The sequence below is a fragment of the Leptodactylus fuscus genome, chromosome 8 (assembly GCF_031893055.1).
Source record: "Leptodactylus fuscus isolate aLepFus1 chromosome 8, aLepFus1.hap2, whole genome shotgun sequence".
NCBI classification, from domain to species: Eukaryota; Metazoa; Chordata; class Amphibia; order Anura; family Leptodactylidae; genus Leptodactylus; species Leptodactylus fuscus.
In genome coordinates, this window is record NC_134272.1 from 74,214,029 (window position 1) to 74,232,777 (window position 18,749).

The window sequence follows — 18,749 nt, forward strand, 5'->3', positions numbered from 1 at the left end:
GAGCGAGTACTGTTCGGATCAGCCGATCCGAAGAGCACGCTCGCATAGAAATGAATGGACGTAGCCGGCACGCGGGGGGTTAAGCGGCCGGCCGCCGTCAAAGTGGAAGTACCAGGTGCATCCATTCATTTCTATGGAGCGTGGTGTTCGGATCGGCTGATCCGAACAGTACTCGCTCATCTCTGTCAGTGTTCCTTGTATAAGTGGCGAGTCGATCACTGATAAGCACCGCCTACTGGACTCCTTAGTGTCCAGTTAAAAGTTATACTGAAACTTTTCCCAAGGAACTATATATCAATCTGCTCAGCTCCTCCTAATCTTCTGTTATATTTTAACTCCTTCTCTTCTGAAAGTTATTTTTCTTTCAGGGCGCCCCCACATGAGGGAAACACCACGGTAAAATATGCATAGCGGACATGCTGTGATTTCCAAAACCAATGCAGTTTTGGAAATCGCAGCATGTCCATTATACCTACGGAATCACTGTTGGTTTTCCTATAGGTATAATGGAAGCAGAAAGGGAAAAGGGCTGCAGTTTTTCCTGCAACGCTTTTTTGCTGCGGCCACTACATGGGTCCTTATCCTTAAATTGGTCAATCTGTAAAATATATTGAACAGTCTTCAGGCTTATATATATACAGATCTTAAAGAGAACCATTTGCTCAGTGGTATATTTATCTGAATGGCATTTTTGTAGCAATCTCCTCCCCACCCTTCCTGAACAATCGCCATTCAGTGCATGACTGCTACAGTTGTAACTTTCATCATTATGTATTACAATAGCTTGTACTCAGTGCTAACTTATTATATTTCCATCAAGAGCAAGATGGATATTTTTAGAATTCAAGCACACGATAAATAGCGGCGAAGCTCAGAATTTCCAAGATTATTTTATAAACTGTTAGAAGCAGTAGGAGATGATGAGACAATGTAGCAAAGGCTAAGATGATGAACATTGTCAGCAAGTTCACAGACATGGATTACAAAGGCTAACATGCATGTTTATTAAATTGGATGGAAATTACGAGCTAAATCAAGTTTTTTGTTGTCAGATTTTTTTTTTAATTTCTTTTCAAGCATTAAAACAAGGAACAACATCTTGACACTTATGTGTTCTGGATCGGCTTATTGCTTTTACAGTCTGCTGGGAAATTAATTTCTTCTTCAGGTTATGAATCATTCTGTTTTTTTGCAATGCGACTTCATGTCATCTTATGTAGTATTATCCACTTAGATTTAGCAGTTAGCTCAGACTCAGTGAAGAAAATTCATAATTCCCCCTATGCCGGAAAACTGACGTAGAGGGATGATATTGAGGCGTAAGTTTCACGCCCTTCTTGCACTAAACATGCACCTCAAGCCTTAATCACACTTTACCCAACACATTTCGTGTGAGTTACAATGGGAAAACTATGCCAGGTCCTAACCCAAGCCATTTCATATACTGTACCTCCCGTTCCCTGAGCAATTTGCATCATTTATTAAGACTGGCGTATAATACGCCAGTCTTATTAAATTTGACCCCCGAATCTGAAACAGTATATTTAATAAAATCTTGAAATTTTAGTTTTCACTTTGAACATCGAGCTTCACAATTAATATTAGACCTCCTGTTCTGTGGAGATCACTTCTCAGCAATCATCTTATTATCGTCACACGGAGGATTACAATGAGAAGTATTGGACACAGTTTCCTTTCCCACCCTGCACAGTGACCTCTTCACAAGTCACAGAGCATGTTACATAATAGTTACATAGTAGATGAAGTTGGATGAAGACATCAGTCCATCAAGTCCAACCTATAACCCTACAATCCCCTACAGTGTTGATCCAGGGGAAGGCAAAAAAAAAACCCCATGAGGCTCATGTCAATTGCCCCATTGCAGGGGAAAAATTCCTTCCTGACTCCAGTCTGGCAGTCAGTATAAAAACCCTGGATCAACATGTCCATAACGAGTAATTTTTAGCCATCTGTATGGCTGTAGTAAAACAAATCTCCATAATCATGCACAGAAAATTAAATAAAAATAAAATAAAAATAGATTAGAGAAAAGTAAAAAGTTTCAGTATCTGGTTTCAATATAATTTTGTATACAGACATTATATTGCACATACAGGTCCATACTGTATCACTCCACTTAAAATGGAGTGTCCTTAGGGTCTCGTCGTTCTTGTTTGGGGCGTGTGGGTTTTGGTGGATATGGGGTAAACAGGTGATGGGGGGGCGCTTAGTGGTGTTTGGGTGGTGGGTGGGAGGTTTAATAGCCCATGGGGGTGGGGGGTTTGATAGTCCATGTGTCTCATCTTCCTCTTGTTTGGTGACAGCTGGACACGTATTGGGCAGCGATCTCCACAGTGGCCTCCTCCTCTCCCAGTAGGATGTAGAGTTTCCTCTTCTCGTCTCTGATGTGGGCAGAGAGTCTTTGGTAGTAGACGGCCCTCACAGCTGAGTATTTGGTGCAGTGTAACAGGAAGTGGGTCTCGTCTTCTAGGGCTCCCTGGTCACAGTGCTGCCACAGTCTGTTCTCCCGTGGCTTGTACGTCTGCCTGTGTCGGCCTGTTTCAATCTCTAGGTTGTGGGCGCTCAGTCTGTACCGGCTCAGGGTCTGTCTGTGTTTGGGGTGGCGTATTCTCTCCAGGTAGGTGGCCATGGTGTAGTCCCTTTGTAGGGATTGGTACACGGTGAGTTTCTTGGAGTTATTTATTTCGTTTCTCCATTCCTCTATGTACTGCTCTCTGTTTGCCTCTGTGGTCGCCTTTATTTCGGCCCTGGTAGTCGTCTGTTGGTGTTTTTGGTTTGGTGGTTAACTGTTGTTTGGTTGGGGGGGTATCGGGTTTTCTCAGGTCTCTGGCTTGGTGATCGTAGGAATCGGGGTTGCTCCCCTGAATGTGCGCCTGGAAAGCTAGCGCCCTCTTCTGTATGGTGAGCCATAGGGGGAGTCTGCCTAGCTCTGCCCTGCAGGCCATATTGGAGGTACTGCGATGAACATGGAGCAGGTATTTGCAGAACTCCAGGTGGAAGGTCTCTGTTGGGCTAGAGTCCCATTTTGGCTGGTCTGGGAAGATGGCTGGGCCCCAAACCTTACTGCCATAGAGAAGGATCGGGGTGATGACTGCGATGCAGATGTTACCATTGTCATATCTATATGTCCATGTACAATTTACAGGCTGTAGCATTGCTATTTGAGAAGGGAGAACCTCTCAAGATTTGTTTGGAGTTAAGGTGGTTTGGAACCAAGACTTGTTCAGATTGAAAAAGATCAGTAAAAACCACACCTTAAATTGACTGAAAACATAGTGTAGAATACTCGTAGGACTTCTAGGAACCTATCTATAAAACATAGTGTAGAATACGTTTAAGGCTCCTAGGAACCTATCTATAAACCATAGTGTAGAATACTCTTAAGGCTCCTAGGAACCTATCTATAAAAGTTTTGCTACAGTCAGTGCTGTAGAAAATAGAGTAATTGCTTTGGATCATGCAGTGATGAATAACACGTCCATCCCTATATCAATGCCTGTTCCTGTCCACAGCATTTTATATACTGTATTTGTCCACCTTCCACTGACTGAAAGGCTGTCAGGTGATGCCAGGACATCACATTGACTCACAGACATGTGTGTCTTCTGTATTTTTCTGCACAATGTACACTGATGAACAAAATGGTAACAATGTTTTGATCTTATGACTTTCAGGCTCCATATCTCACCATCCACTACAACTTGGAACATACGACTACCATCATTTTATAGACAATCATCTTGGCGATCTCATATATAAATGTGACTTGTAACTATTTAGCTATGACTAGTTATACAGATTCATATCATGTAACTTTTCTCATCCCTGAAACTACAAAAATACTAGTCCACACCCTCATCCTCTCCTACTTAGGTCACTGCTTCATCCTTCTGTATGACCTCAGCAAATGCTCTTGGTCCCTTACAGTCCATCCTCATCTCTGCCACTCACTTTATTCACCTCTCTCCTCCTTTTTCTTCAGCCACTCCCCTTTTCCAATCCCTTCACTGACCATCCATTGCCCAACAAATAGAGTTTAAAATGCAAACACTGACATACAGGGCCATCTACAACCTGTCTCCTCCATGCCTCTCTGACCCAATCTCTGTCTGCCTCCCCACACGTAATCTCTAATCTTCTTAAGACCTCCTTCTTCTGCTCTTTACACACACATCTCCAAGATTTCTCCCACACATTCCCATATCTGAATTGACAACTGATCAAGACCACAGATGTCACCACTAAGATGGTTAGAGGAAATCTTTAGAAGTCCTGAAATTTTTTTAATTGATTATATGCTTTACTGTCCCAAACTGAAGTCGAAACAGATTATTGTTCCTTTTCTATACTGACAATAGACCTTCTTCTCATTGCAGGTTTCCATTATGAAAGGAGCTAAGCAGTAAATTAAAAGGTGCAGGATGAAAAGATGGCGCAGGCACGACTTGTACCACCAGGGCCCGACAGCTTCCGCTATTTTACCAGGGAGTCTCTTGAAGCAATCGAGAAACGCATTGCAGAGGAGAAAGCAAAGAAGCCTAAACAAGAAAACATTAATGACGATGATGAAAATGGCCCCAAGCCAAGCAGTGACTTGGAGGCGGGCAAGAGTCTGCCATTCATATACGGGGATATACCTCCGGGAATGGTATCAGAACCGCTGGAGGACCTAGACCCATATTATTATAATCAAAAAGTAAGGTCTTATTTTACTTCCTTGATATTGCATTTTATTTCACAAGGTATTTTTTCCATCTATAGCTGATAACAAGATAGCAACTTGCACGTGACATGGCCTATTATCACTGCCGGGTCAAATTTGTTGATAGAGCCAGAGCTAGTAGCAGCTTCCTTCATACACATCAGACACCAGAGTGACTTGAAGGTGGGCAAGCTCAGGATAGGAGTAAAAAATAAAAAAAATATTCATACTCAACTTTCCTTAACTCTTTTGGGCCTCCTTGCGGAGTCCGACACTCGCTCTCCACTTCCTTGGTGATGTCAATCGCCCAGCGGCCTTACTGCGGAAGCCTGTGATTGGTCCGGTGAAATGGGCACACCAAGCGCCATGGCATCATGACACTTGGACATGCCTATATGACTGCTGATGGCACAATCACAGGCCTCATTGGTGATCTCGGGTGACTGATATCATCAGGAGAAGCCCGTATTCTGCGAGGAGGCCCATAAGAGGCGGTAGAAGGTGACTATGAAGGGGTTTTTTAACTTTTGTCAGCTTCCCTGGCCCTCCACCTATTATACTCTGGGGTTTCTTCATTTCAGCTCGCCATTTTAGAATCTCCTTTTGTTCAGTTTCATAAAAAAAACAATTTGGAATATTTGGGTCGAACCTGGCTCAGTATGAGTTGATTCAACCATCTCTAGTCAAAAAGATGCTCCAAATTTCTCAAAGTAACACACAATTTTGACCCATTTATCATGCCTTTGTCTTCAGTTTTTTGGCGTACAACACTTGAAAAGTCACAATATTTGTTACACATGCTTTTTTTTTTTTTTTTTTGCACAAAATTTGTGACTTTTCCAATTTTGTTCCGTATTTGCCATCTTTCAAAAAGTGGGTGGGGATGAAAGCAGTCCAGAACCAGGTCACCACAGCTGAAAAATTTATTATAACTTAGACCAGAAGACTGGCACAAGTTATTCCTGAAATATGTGCCAGTTCTAGACTGGCATAGCATTAAAATCTGGTGCACTGGAACTCCAGGAATGGACCTGAATTATTGAGAGGTCAGAGTCTCCTAAACTCCGATGCATCTCAAGGCAACAAACCAAATTAACTAAGACTGGCAGGTAAAGAGTCGATCCTAATAAATCTGCCCCACTGTATGTTAAATTTACTAAATTGTGTTTTACAAGTTAGGTACATTTTTCTAATTTTATGACACCCCTTGTTTGGTCTTTTTTACACAAAAAGTTGTAACAGTTTTGTATATTTTAACCCAGCATTCTGGCACATTCAGCTACAGCTAGGTTCCCACCTGCGTTTGGGATTCCGTTTGGGATGGTCCGCTTAAAAAAGCAGTTACCCACAGAGACCTGTGAACCCCATAGACTATACTGGAGTCTGCTGGGTTTCTGTGGGCGCCACGCAACGACCACCACCGCAATGCAGCGCCCACAGGGGGAGCGACCCAGTAGTCCAGCAACACCCTTGCCACCAGACCAAGCCCTCAGGATCTGGGCAACTAAAATCCACAGGCACAGCACCACAGGAGTGGCAGACACCACTCAGCACCGCACCATGTGAACAGATCTTAGAAAATTCACCTTACTATATTGCCTCAGTCAAAAAACGATTTTTTTACCCATCTTCGCTCTACTTCAGGATCTGCCTCTGTGTCTGCCTTTAGGAGGCACTGCTTAGTATGTTTTGATGCTGAAGAACATCCAGATGTCACAAACTGATGTACTCTAGTGTTTGGACGTACCTCGCAGCACCTCCTGGAGGCTTAAACAGAGGCGGGGTAAATGAGTAAAATATTGGCTACTAGATGTTGGAGTAATCCAATAGATAGAGGCTGATTTAAAACAAAAAAAAATATATATATATATTGTCAGGGTCTGGGGTTGCTAGATGGGGTGGCACAAACACAAAAGTCCAGTTTCTTTTAGTCCAAAACAAAGGTAGAATTTATTTTCACTCAAAAAGGTAGTGCGGCAACAAATGGAAATAGTACAAAAATTAAATACCTGCCCGGCTAGGCTCTAACTAAACATAGAATAGGTTACCTCACCTAGAATAATAGAAATCTAGAAGCCAGTAGAATCATTCAGGACACAGCTCCAAAAATATGACCTCTTTCTTTGGCTCTCCAGCCAAGCTCTGCCAGAGTGTTGCTGCTGGAGCTCGCTTCTTAAGCCTCCTTGACGAGGAGACTCTCAACAGCTGAGTCGCTGCCGGAACATCCCCAAAGTGTGAACTGGAGGGGGGTGGAGTGACAGGTCCCACTACCAACCTACCTGCCATTCCTAAAAATCCAGCCTAGTACTGAGCATTTACCAAAATGCTCAGCAGATGAAAGTTGCCTGATGAGATCAAACATTCCTTCTGGAGTTTTCTCATCTCACCCACCTGAGTAGTCTGAGTGAGATGTACACCCCCTCCAATATATATGCCATAAAGAAACCCTCTACTGCAGGGCCCCCCTGATCTCTGGGGCCCCATGCAGTTGCAATTGTTGCATTATGGCCAAATCTGCCCCTTGTCCATGACTCCGACTCCATAGCCCTGGCAGGGACACACGCCATTGCTAAGATAAATGGTTGTTCCCAATTGTCTATTTATTCATATGTTTCCGGGAGTTATAAAAGAAGAATATCACAATGCAGAGTTCTAAGAAAGGATTCTCCAGAATTGCTATTTTACAGAAAAGCCGACAGATCCTCTTTAAATGAGAAACTGTTCTGTCAAAATGTGACCATATGGAGATACGGTTGAATGAACGCTCACTCATTTGCTTTTTATCTGCTTGTGTAAATGGGCCTTTATTCCCTGTTGCTAATGGGTAATCCAGCTAGCAGGCTCAATATCTAACCCTCTGGGGTACAAGGATTATTTTACCCATGTATCATCTTTCATCTCATATTTGTCAACTGAAGTTGGATACAAAGAATTTGAAATGTTTTTGACTCGTTGATGTTGTCGTACGACTAATTGTTTATTTCTCTCTTTACAGACTTTTATAGTATTGAATAGAGGGAAGGCAATCTTCCGCTTCAGTGCCACGTCTGCCTTGTACATTTTAACTCCTTTCAACCCCCTTAGAAAAATAGCTATTAAGGTTTTGGTACATTCATATCCTTTTCCATGGATCTGTTGTATTGACATTTGTTATGTGTTCAGTTTAATAATACAAAAAGTTTTATTCAATGACAGAGGTTCTGGGTGGTTTTACTTTCCATAACACAAACTATATGTGGGTCAGACTATACAGTAATGGATGCACAAAGGGTTAGTCCTTCTCTTACTATTCCCCATACAACTCTGCAGACATTTCTGAGTGAGACAGTTATAGAGCGGATTCTCCTCTACTCACTGTGCGTCTCGACTCTCCAGCTCAGGGACAACTACCAGTTCCAAATGCAGAAGGTGAAAATGCTAAAAACAGCAAATTATATAGTGAGAATATAGAGTGTCTTGTGATTGAACCTCACAAGATTCGTTTCGTTTCCAGTTTGGATGGCTTGGGTTCATTTCAGATTCCAAAAGTTTGACGCAAACTGGAAGTGAAATTATTATATCTCAGTTTCTTTAGATTCCAGAATATAGGTGGAGGCCCAGGGGAGGTGACAAAAATAAAAAAAAACTAGGAACTTTCTATGGTCTGGTTCTTTTCAGGAACCTAGCCATGATTTCCTTATTGTGGACACAATATCCACCATACATGAGAAGATAACCTGACCACATTATGTTGGTCATATCGCACTACTTAGCTAACTATATGACAAGCCAAGATGGAATGTAACGAAGGAATTGATATCATGACGCTTGGCATGCCCATGTAACCACTTTGGCCCACTCATAGGCCTCAGCGGGTCCAGAAGAGTGCCAGATGCAACGAGGAGGCTCAAAAGAAGTGAAGAAAGGCATGAATGCATGATTTTATGCATGTTTTTTTTTATTTTTTCACTTCCACTTCCCCTGAGCGTCCACCTTTTATAATTTGGGGTCTGACGAGACCCCAGATTAAAATTTACTACAGTGCACCCATTTTAGTCCCTCCAAGACGAATCCCCAGTTGTTCAGTTTTATTAAAAACTCTCCCAAATGACTCTGTATGATCCTGGCTCCTGCAAGAATGGAACTGGTATAGAGATGATGGGTGAACAAATGTAACTCTTCCAAGTACAACACAAAAGCAATGGGGATTCTTTTATAGGTTACTAGAAATCCTCGTATAGAGTAGTAGTAATGTAGGAGAGTCAATGATCAGGACTGTTACATATGCATTACTTCTGCATACAATCTAATGAGCAAAATCCTAAAATAATCTCCCGGTAGTGAATCATCCATATCTAGTATCTTATATGCTGAGCGCTTTACATGCAGTAGACTTAACCAGTGTAAATGTCATAAAATCCATCACTGTGACTCTCACTAGCTACAACCTGACAGATAATAAAGATGTACAAGCCACATAATAGATTCCAGAGAGATCCTGACACATCCCAGTGGGATCACACTTTACACTATCACTCATTTTATTCCAGGATGCGTTATTGATGGACGTGGTTTATAGCACTTTAAAGGGAACCGGTCACCTGGAATCCTAATCAATCGTATACTCGCCAAGTCTCCTAACACGTCTAGGAGACTCCAACAAAATATGTGTGACCACCTGGAGTATTGGAAGAGGGACCAAATCTCTCTGGTCTGGTGGAGTGCTCCAACATACTCCAGGTTCTTGGTCCTCTTATAGGTGACATCATGGGCTACCCACATCATGAAAAGGGCATGACAAGCAGCAAAAAGGGATCTGTCACACCCCAAATAGGGCATGGTTTATAAAAAAAAAAAATAGGGCATAGCCTATCAAAAATTTTCAGCACGCTGGGGCTCCCAGACATCGACAGCAAAAGCTGGCAAGTCTGAATGTATGGACTGCATATTAAAGTGCTGGAGGAACTGAGCAGATCCATGTATAGTTATATGGGAAAAGATTCATTATAAGGTTTAACTCTTTCATTAAGGCATACGAGTATATATATATAAGGTCATCGTAGTACCTTACATATTTGGACTTTTGTAGCCATTGGTAGACACGGTCAAGCTTTATGTACTAAAGTATAATATTCAGTAGAACCCCTCGAAAAGAATTGAAACTCTGCCATTGAGTGAGTGATTTAGGGGTCAACTTAGCAAATAAGAGGACCTTTTATGTCCTCTGACATTGGCGGTATTATATTAAGCTGACAGAATGGGATCTTCACTGATCTACTGAAGGCAACCATCATCAAGCTTCATCTAAAGAAAACCTACATAGACCCAGATTCCTTGACTAGTTACAGACCTGTCTCCGACATACCCTTCCTAGGGAAATCTGGTGACCCTTTTCTGTCAAGTTTCTGGAAAAAACATAGCACTGAATCAGCCCGTAGACGAGTACTAAATATGGCCAGGACAGAGCTGAATACACTATCCTAATTCTCTTAGGCCTCTCAACAGTTGACTATGACATCCTAATACATAGACTCAAGGAGTTTGGTGGAATTGATGGATCAGTTCTTCAGTGATTTAGGCCCCATTCACATCAACGTTCGGGTTTCCGTTCGGGAAGGCCACTTGGGAACGGAACTTCCAGAACGGAAACCTATACGCATTAAAAGAGGTTACCTAAGGAAACCACACGGATATTTTGCTATGGTGGGAACAAGGACAGTTGGCGCCATTGCCTGTAAGAGCTTCCATCCTCCCTTCTTATGGGTTATTTTGTGCATCTGTCAGATATGATTATGTTTTTATACTGCTGGTTAAATGTTATTATTATTATTAAGATTTTTCTGAAGCCTTTTTACATTGCTTTTCTCCTTGACTGCGACCTACATTATTCAGCATGCTCATAATGTGCACTATTTTGACCAACTGCGTGTTCATGACCATGAGTAATCCCCCGGAGTGGACCAAGAATGTAGAGTAAGTATTTGTTTTTTTCTACCGTTTCATTGCATTGGATATAATTTTTGGCGATTTAATGATCCGTGGTTTTCCATTGACAATAGTTACGCAATGTTTCCCGTCATCGGTGACAAAGTAATTGGTGCAAACTTGGATGGTTATTTGACATAATGTAGATAGAGAAAAATAAATTGTCAACTTCAATGTGAGTGGGAGATATATCCGTCCATACTATACACATCCGTACTATACACTGTATACATATAAGCAGTTGGCCCTGATCCCTGTATTATGGCTGGGCAGTGGTAATGAAACTCAGCGCCCCCATTTACTTTAAGGGGTGCTGAGATGTAGTCCGGCCACTAAACATGGCACAAAGCCCACTGCTTCCAGCTCCGTGCACTTTAGGCCCCACATAACAAGCTTCAACCAAAAATTGCTGCGGAAAAAAACGCGTGGGTTCAGAGTTTTTGCTGCAGTGCTTTTCACAAAGTCCGCAGAATTTTCAGCTGCTGACTCGCCAGCGTTTCCGTAGGTATAATTGACATGCTACGATTTACAAAAACGCAATAGTTTTTGAAATTGCGGCTTTACCATTGCGGGTATTTTTCTGCAATGTGTGAATAGGATTATCCAAAATCCCATCCACTTTGCAGGCCAATGGAGAGCAAGAGGGGCGCAGAGAGTGAACCGCGCTCATTGGTCAAGAACCGAAGAGAAACAGCTGGAGATATTCACTTAGACTTTTTATTGATATGACATCACAACGCGTTTCAACTTAGCAGGAACTGTAAAACGTTACTTTTTTAACACAATGTTTCCGCCGCTCCCAAATTGCGGCATTTTACCCTACATAGGGCCCTGGCCATATAACCTACAGATTGAACTCGCCTTCAAACAGCTGATGTGTGCAGGACCAAGTGTTGGTTCCCACTGATCAGGTATTTATAGTCTATCCTAAAAATAGACCATGAATAGGAAAAAATCAAGAACATCCCTTTAATTTCACCTTCGGTGGCACCTCAGGGAAATAGTACACAGGTTTTCCCATGGATTACCGCTGATGACATCAGCACGCAGGCCAGCAAAGGAACACTTATTGTCAAAGGATCCTTGTAACAAGAAGGGATCTTCCAAAGCACAGAACCTCTTCAAGGAGGCGTCTTATTACATGTAGGTCCACAGGTTCGGTACACAATACTAAGTATTGCAGAGTGATTCTATGGCTGAGATGTCAATGTCTATAGATCGTTTTCAAGGGATAGCGCGTATTGCTTGCACAAGACAGTAAGTATGATAGAAAAATCCTTGTACGGGATAATAATGGCACCAGTTGCTTAGTGATGCGGCGAGGTTCAATCCCTGGAGAAGGCTATTTATATTAACTGAAGTGCTATTGGCCATTTCATTTCAGCGGCTGTCATCCAGCAGACGAGTCTGTAAGGAAAGTGGAGGAAGTGATTCAATAAAGTTTTGTCCTTCAAAGATCTCTCAAAGCCAAATGCCAATTTTGTCCATCTGTGCGGGGGGGAGGAGGTGGGCGATGGAGATATTACATTAGGCTGATGCTTTAAGTGACTTGTCTCAGCTTGTGATGTCTTTTGTATTTTGTAGCTCAGTGGCAGGGCAGTGAGTCCACAGCTATGTGCCCATTAAATAGATTACTAATACAGAGGGGCCCACTGGTTTGCAATGAAGCGGGTTTGTTTTTGGGTTTCCCCTTTCACAAATCATTATTATACTCCGGTGTCTCTTATTCATTGGAGCATAAGAATGGGAAACTCAGGGGTGAAGCAGAATAACAAAAACAGCCATATTCACCTTCCTTCACCTCTCCTTGGCTCTCTCACGTCTGGTGCTCCTATACTGGTGTCTGTAGTCTCCTTTCCAACCCCCTGGGTAATGCCAGCGGCCTCAGGGGACCTATTATTTCTTTAAAGGGCCACTTTATGTGACCTCTAAAGTCCTGTTACAGGCTGTCTCAATTCCCCAAGGCCGATGATGTCATCGAGGGGGCTGAAAGACATACTGGAAAGATCACCAAACTCAGTGGGGAGGCCCACAGTTATTATAGAGGTGAAGGGCAGAGGTAAAACTCATGGGGCTAAATGCAAAATCTGTAATGGGGCCCCCACTTATCATGTGCTTTATAGAATACAGTCTTTGGGATCCATGAGGTTCTAGGGCCCGGTAGTGAGCACTACCCCTGTATCCTCTAGACCAGGGATAGGGAACCTTGGCTCTCCAGCTGTTGCAAAACTTCAATTCCCAGCATTCATACTTGTTCTGCTGTTATTGGAACTCTAATCGAAGTGAATGGAGCATGTTGGGAGTTATAGTTTCACAGCAGCTGGAGAGCCGAAGCTTCCTGACCCATGATCTAGACCTACATCATGTCCTGTATGTACTGTATCTTAACTTGATGTAGATTACAGATATAGAACGTTCTAGAGGAAAGGCTATGAATGAAAGAGGGGCGGGGAGGAGTACGTAAATCTTGTGCCTAGTATGACTCTTACTTCTTCTCATTCACAGATACACCTTCACTGGAATTTATACATTTGAATCTCTCATAAAAATTCTAGCAAGAGGTTTCTGTCTAGAAAAATTTACCTTCCTGCGAGATCCATGGAATTGGTTAGATTTCAGTGTAATTGTTATGGCGTAAGTATCCTATTCCATTATCTTTTATATGTTAAGATTAGAGATGAGCGAGTAGTGAAATATTCGAGATTCGATTTTCGTTTCGAGTAGAGCCTCAATATTCAACTACTCGATTGGATATCGAATCCCATTATAGTCTATGGGAAATAATGCTTATTTCAGGGGAAACCACTATTAGACTAAAGGAGAGTCACCAAGTCCACGAGTAGCAGGAGGAGCATGTTTAGGAGGAGCGCTGTGCAGTTAAAGTGCACGGACCCCATAGACTATAACAGGGTCCGTGTGCTTGCAGCGCACTGCCCGCACGAATGATTCCACGGACACCATTATAGTCTATGAAGTCCGTGCGCTTTAACTGCACAGTGCTTGCAGTTGTGCTGATATTCTGTTCGGGGGGGGGGGGGGGGGGGTCCTCCTGCAGACTCGGACGGGAAGCAAGCACTAATGTGAACCGGCCCTTACTCGTTCTGCAGAACCAGCATTGATTGGCCGAATGCTATACACTGTATAGTATTTGGCCAATCAATGCTGGTCCTGAATCGAATCTTTACTGCGAATAGGAGTAGTATTCGATCGAGTACGAGTATTTCAAATACCATAGTATTCGATCAATACCTACTTGATCGAATACTACTCGCTCATCTCTAATTAAGATGGATCAGGTGTATTTGTCACTATGTATTGGCCTAACATTTGCTTTGCAGCCAGTGGCGGATACTACTGATGCCTAAACACCTTTCAGCCTTAAACTGTTCCAAAATGTCCAGCTACCTTGCTAAATGAACCAGTGTGTGGGAGCAGGATGACTTTTGTTATACATTGGATACAGTATTACTCCTGTCTACACAAGCAGATTAGTTAATGAAATCTATGGAGAGAGGAGGGGGGAGTAGGAGAAGATGAGAGACAGATAGATGAAGTCATCTTCATTAAATGAATAATTTCTATCATGAGAAGGCTGGATAGTAGTTCCTGATAATCCAGCTGTGTTAAGAAAGAAAACTGTCTCTCTATAGTGTGGCTGTCTCTCTGCTCCTCCTCCCCCCTCCCCTCTCCATAGACATGTATTACAGGTTTGATCATTGGCAGGACAAGGGAAATAATGGGAGAAATAAACACTTTTCTTTAAAGGGATCCTATCATTCAGAAGTAATTTTTTTCTACCTAACACGTTGGAATAGCCTTGAGAAAGGCTATTCGTCTCCTACCTTTAGAAGTGGTCTCCGGCCCACCGTTCGGTAGAAATACCGGTTTTTACTGGTATGCAAATGAGTTCTCTTGCAGCACTGGGGGCGGGCCCCAGCGCTCAAACAGCACTGGGGGAGTCCCCAATGCTGCCAGAGAACTCTCTCCAGCGACGCTTCTTTCTTCTATCTATCTTCTATCTTCTGCGCTATGGATAAAAAATAAAATTAAAAGTTCACAGGGTCTCGTCTGCAGCTGGACTGATTCCTGTGAGATTGTCTTCCCAATAAAATATGTTTACCAAAGGTGCAGAAAGTATAAAACAAATGTAAAAAATTATACTCACTTCAATGGTCCCCAAACTCTCTAATTTTGATGCTGGATCACCAAGGGTCAGTTCACATGGAGTTTTTTGCAGGCAGATTTCGACACAGGAATCCACCTCAAAATCTGCTTGAAAAACCACTTCCCATTCATTTCAATGGGAGTCACTAGCAGTTTTGTTTTCCACTAGCGGAAAAAAAAGCAACATGACCTATCTTCAGGCAGATTCCACCTGGAAAAATTCATTGAAGTCATTGGGAGGTGGAAAAAATGCAACACCGTTTTTTGGCAAGGTTTTTGGCACGGGTTCTGATGCAGTTTTTCCAAGCTAGCTAGCTTTTTTAAAGAGAAATTTCCAAGTCCACATAGTGTGAAAAACCGGGGAAAAAAACTGCATTGAAAACCACGTCAAAAACCACATCATGTCAAAAACCGTATCAAGTCAAAAACCGTGTCAAAATACTGTCTCCTAATCCTTGAAGCAGAATTTTTCCACCTACAAAAAACTCTGCGTGAACTGACCCCAACTGGCCTCTCCTCAATACATAGGAAATGGCACCCAGCATATTACTGGTTAAGGAGGGTGACCACTGCCACAAGTGGTTAACCAAGCAGTCATTTTCTGTGTGCTGAGAAGAACCAAAAAAATTCGGGCTTTTTTTAAATTTTATAGGTTGGATAATTTTTGAAGTTGAACTGCTGAAGTTGCTGGCAAACATTTATCTACATGTTAGTAAAAGTGAAGTTCTATTACTAATAAGATGGTTGAACAGCAGAAAAAAATGGCATAACTGTTTAAATTGCAATTTCCTCTAAGACCCTTTGTAAAGGGCCAGTCTTCTTTAGAAACAGTGTAAACCATGACCATAGACTGCGATAACTTGAAGATCAGTGGGGGGCCGACAGCTTAGATCAAGAGACATTCATACATGTAGTGTCCCTCCTGATAACCAGCCATGATGTCCTTATTGTGGTCAGGTTATCTTCTCATACATGTAGTGTCCTCATGATAACCAGCCATGATGTCCTTATTGTGGTCGGGTTATCTTCTCATACATGTAGTGTCCTCCTGATAACCAGCCATGATGTCCTTATTTTGGTCAAGTTATCTTCTCATACATGTAAGGAAAATGTTCGTTGTTGTACCGTGTTAGCCAGTGGGTTGGAAATATAAAAAAACAAGAAAACTTGATGATCTTCAGTAGTTGATACCTTTTTAATGGCTAACTCATAATGATGACAAATGGCTGACGTTTCGGCACCTCTAGGGTCCTTTTAAATTTACTTTGATAAAGGACCCTAGAGGTGCCGAAACGTCAGCCATTTGTCATCATTATGAGTTAGCCATTAAAAGGGTATCAACTACTGAAGATCATCAAGTTTTCTTGTTTTTTATATTTCCATACATGTAAGGTCCTCATGCTGCCCAACCACTGCTCCATTCAGAACTTCCTCCTGGTTAATGGGTGTTTGAGAAGTTGAACCCCCACTGATCTTCGAGTTATTCTCTATCCTGTGGATCTAAGAGGATTATTTGTGCTGCTCTTCTGGTTCCAGCACAGTTGGATTTTTTTTTCTCTACCTCCCAGCATTCCCAAACAATCAGTGCTATTAGTTTTGGTACCGGATATACTATTTAGGCTCTGTACTGTCAGAAGAGCAGTGTCAGGCAGGAGCAGGAACAGGAAAGGAGACATGATTCAGCCCACCAATAAACAGTGTCACTGTTCGCAGTCACATCCTTCAACTACTCCTGCCTGACACTACCCACCTCACAATACAGAGCCTAAATGGCATATCAGGCACCAAAACTAGAAGCATTGATTGCTCGGGCACAGTGGGGGCTAGAGGAAAAATTTCAACTGTGCTAGAATCAGTGGAGCAGAGATGCAAAGAGCTGGACATGGTGGAGATGGTGAAGGGTCATATTTTGAGTCATTAATTGGCTATATAGATCATATCCTAAAGATAAATAATAAAGTCTAGCCTTTATTTGGCAATATATTGGCAATATAGCCTTTATTTTCAATATTTTTTTACGAAATCAAGATTTTTAGAAGTGTAACATTATTATTATTATTATTATTATTATTATTATTATTATTATTAACCATTGTTATCCATTGCAAAAGAAAATGTAATTCAATTAGTTTAAGCTAAAAAAAAAATTATGCATAGACAGTAATTTACTTAGTTTAGAATGACTCCTAATTAATCCCCAATATTTTCTTCCAAAGAATTTAGGGTATTATAGTCGAACAGCTGCAACAACACCTAATACCACAGTGTTGAAATGTGCGGAAAAAAAATTCTCTTGTTACCATTAAAAAAAAAAAATAGACCCAACACAAAAATAAAAATTACATTTTAACGGCTTAACATTTTTATAATTACATAATAAAATGATAAATTTATAGGTTTAATTTTTAAATTATTTGTATGACATAAAGAGTGAAAAAATGGATTGAAATTGCCAATAAAATAGATACAAAAATTTACCAGAAGCTGGTCCTTTTTCTTAAAAATCCCATTCTTACTGAAAATATTTGAAATAAATTAAATTTATTATGAAATTACATTTGAAATTTAAAGGGATTGTCCAGTTTCAGATACCTGTAGAGTAGCAAATCGTATTGTTTGTAGAATGAAAAGTTGTACAATTTTCTGATTTACTGTTTGTATCAATACTCACAATTTACTAGATCTCTGCTTGCTGTCATTCTTTGTTTATTTCCAGTGGATACAAATCAGTCCATGGTCATTGGATGGACACAGGTGCACAGCTTGTTACAAGATAGGTGACTGATTGCTATACTGTGACTGTAACGAGCTGTGCACCTGTGTTAGACACATGACCATGGACTGTATATCACATGGCCATAGACTGTATATCACATGACCATGGACTGTATATCACATGACCATGGACTGTCTGTCACATGGCTATAGTCTGATTCTTATCCACTGGCAGTAAGCAGAATGAATGGTAGCAAGCACAAATCTAGAAAACTGCAACTAAATGGATACAGAAAGAATACTGGAAGATTCCACAGTTTTTCATTATATAAACGATAACTTTTGTTTCTCAATATTGGTCTAAAGCTGGGCAAACTCATTGATAAATTTTAAATAAGGGGCAACACGGTGGCTCAGTGCAGCCTTGCAGTGCTGGAGTCCTGGGTTTGAATCCCGCCAGGAGCAACATCTGCAAGGAGTTTGAGAACTGACTTAGAAGAAATTCTGTAAGACATTAATAAATAAAGAGAATGGGGAACTTGTTGTAAGTTTAATGGAATGAAGTTTTGTTTTTTTTGGTTTTGTAGCTCATCTCAATTAATTCCACCCACAAATAATTATTTTTACATGAAGGCGATATAACACTTACCTAAACACTGCTGATAACTACAGAATTGAATCATACAAATATTGTACCCAAAAATATACAGCACATAAAGCTCCTAACACCCTTCTGAGTTATATGATATGTAGCCCTAAGGCTGAGTTCATACGGGCTTTTTGGTCCGGAATCTGAGGCGGCCGGATTCTGGACCAAAAAATGGCTATCCCCGCGCCTGGATGCCGGTGCAGTACAACGGCATCTAGTTGCGGCATTCCGCTCTGGAAGTTCTTATTGTGGTCAGGTTATCTTCTCATATATGTAGTGTCCTCCTGATAACCAGCTATGATGTCCTTATTGTGGTCAGGTTATCTTCTCATACATGTAGTGTCCTCCTGATAACCAGCCATGATGTCCTTATTGTGGTCAGGTTATCTTCTCATACATGTAGTGTCCTCCTGATAACCAGCTATGATGTCCTTATTGTGGTCAGGTTATCTTCTCATACATGTAATGTCCTCCTGATAACCAGCCATGATGTCCTTATTGTGGTCAGGTTATCTTCTCATACATGTAGTGTCC

The 18,749-nt window shown here is 41.5% G+C and overlaps 1 protein-coding gene across 2 annotated transcripts in view; it reads left to right on the forward strand.

The window, feature by feature from the left end:
- Nucleotides 1-18,749, forward strand: part of LOC142216413 (sodium channel protein type 2 subunit alpha) — a 161,456-nt gene that overhangs the window by 70,088 nt on the left and 72,619 nt on the right. Inside the window, exons 2-5 of one of the 2 annotated variants that reach the window (XM_075284217.1) lie at nucleotides 4,398-4,717; nucleotides 7,719-7,837; nucleotides 10,586-10,675; nucleotides 13,193-13,321. In XM_075284217.1, the coding sequence (XP_075140318.1) occupies nucleotides 4,451-4,717; nucleotides 7,719-7,837; nucleotides 10,586-10,675; nucleotides 13,193-13,321 (605 nt within the window). In that variant the 5' untranslated portion in view covers nucleotides 4,398-4,450. Of the gene's footprint in view, nucleotides 1-4,397; nucleotides 4,718-7,718; nucleotides 7,838-10,573; nucleotides 10,676-13,192; nucleotides 13,322-18,749 lie in introns of those variants that run through there. The other variant, XM_075284215.1, reaches the window with a different exon arrangement.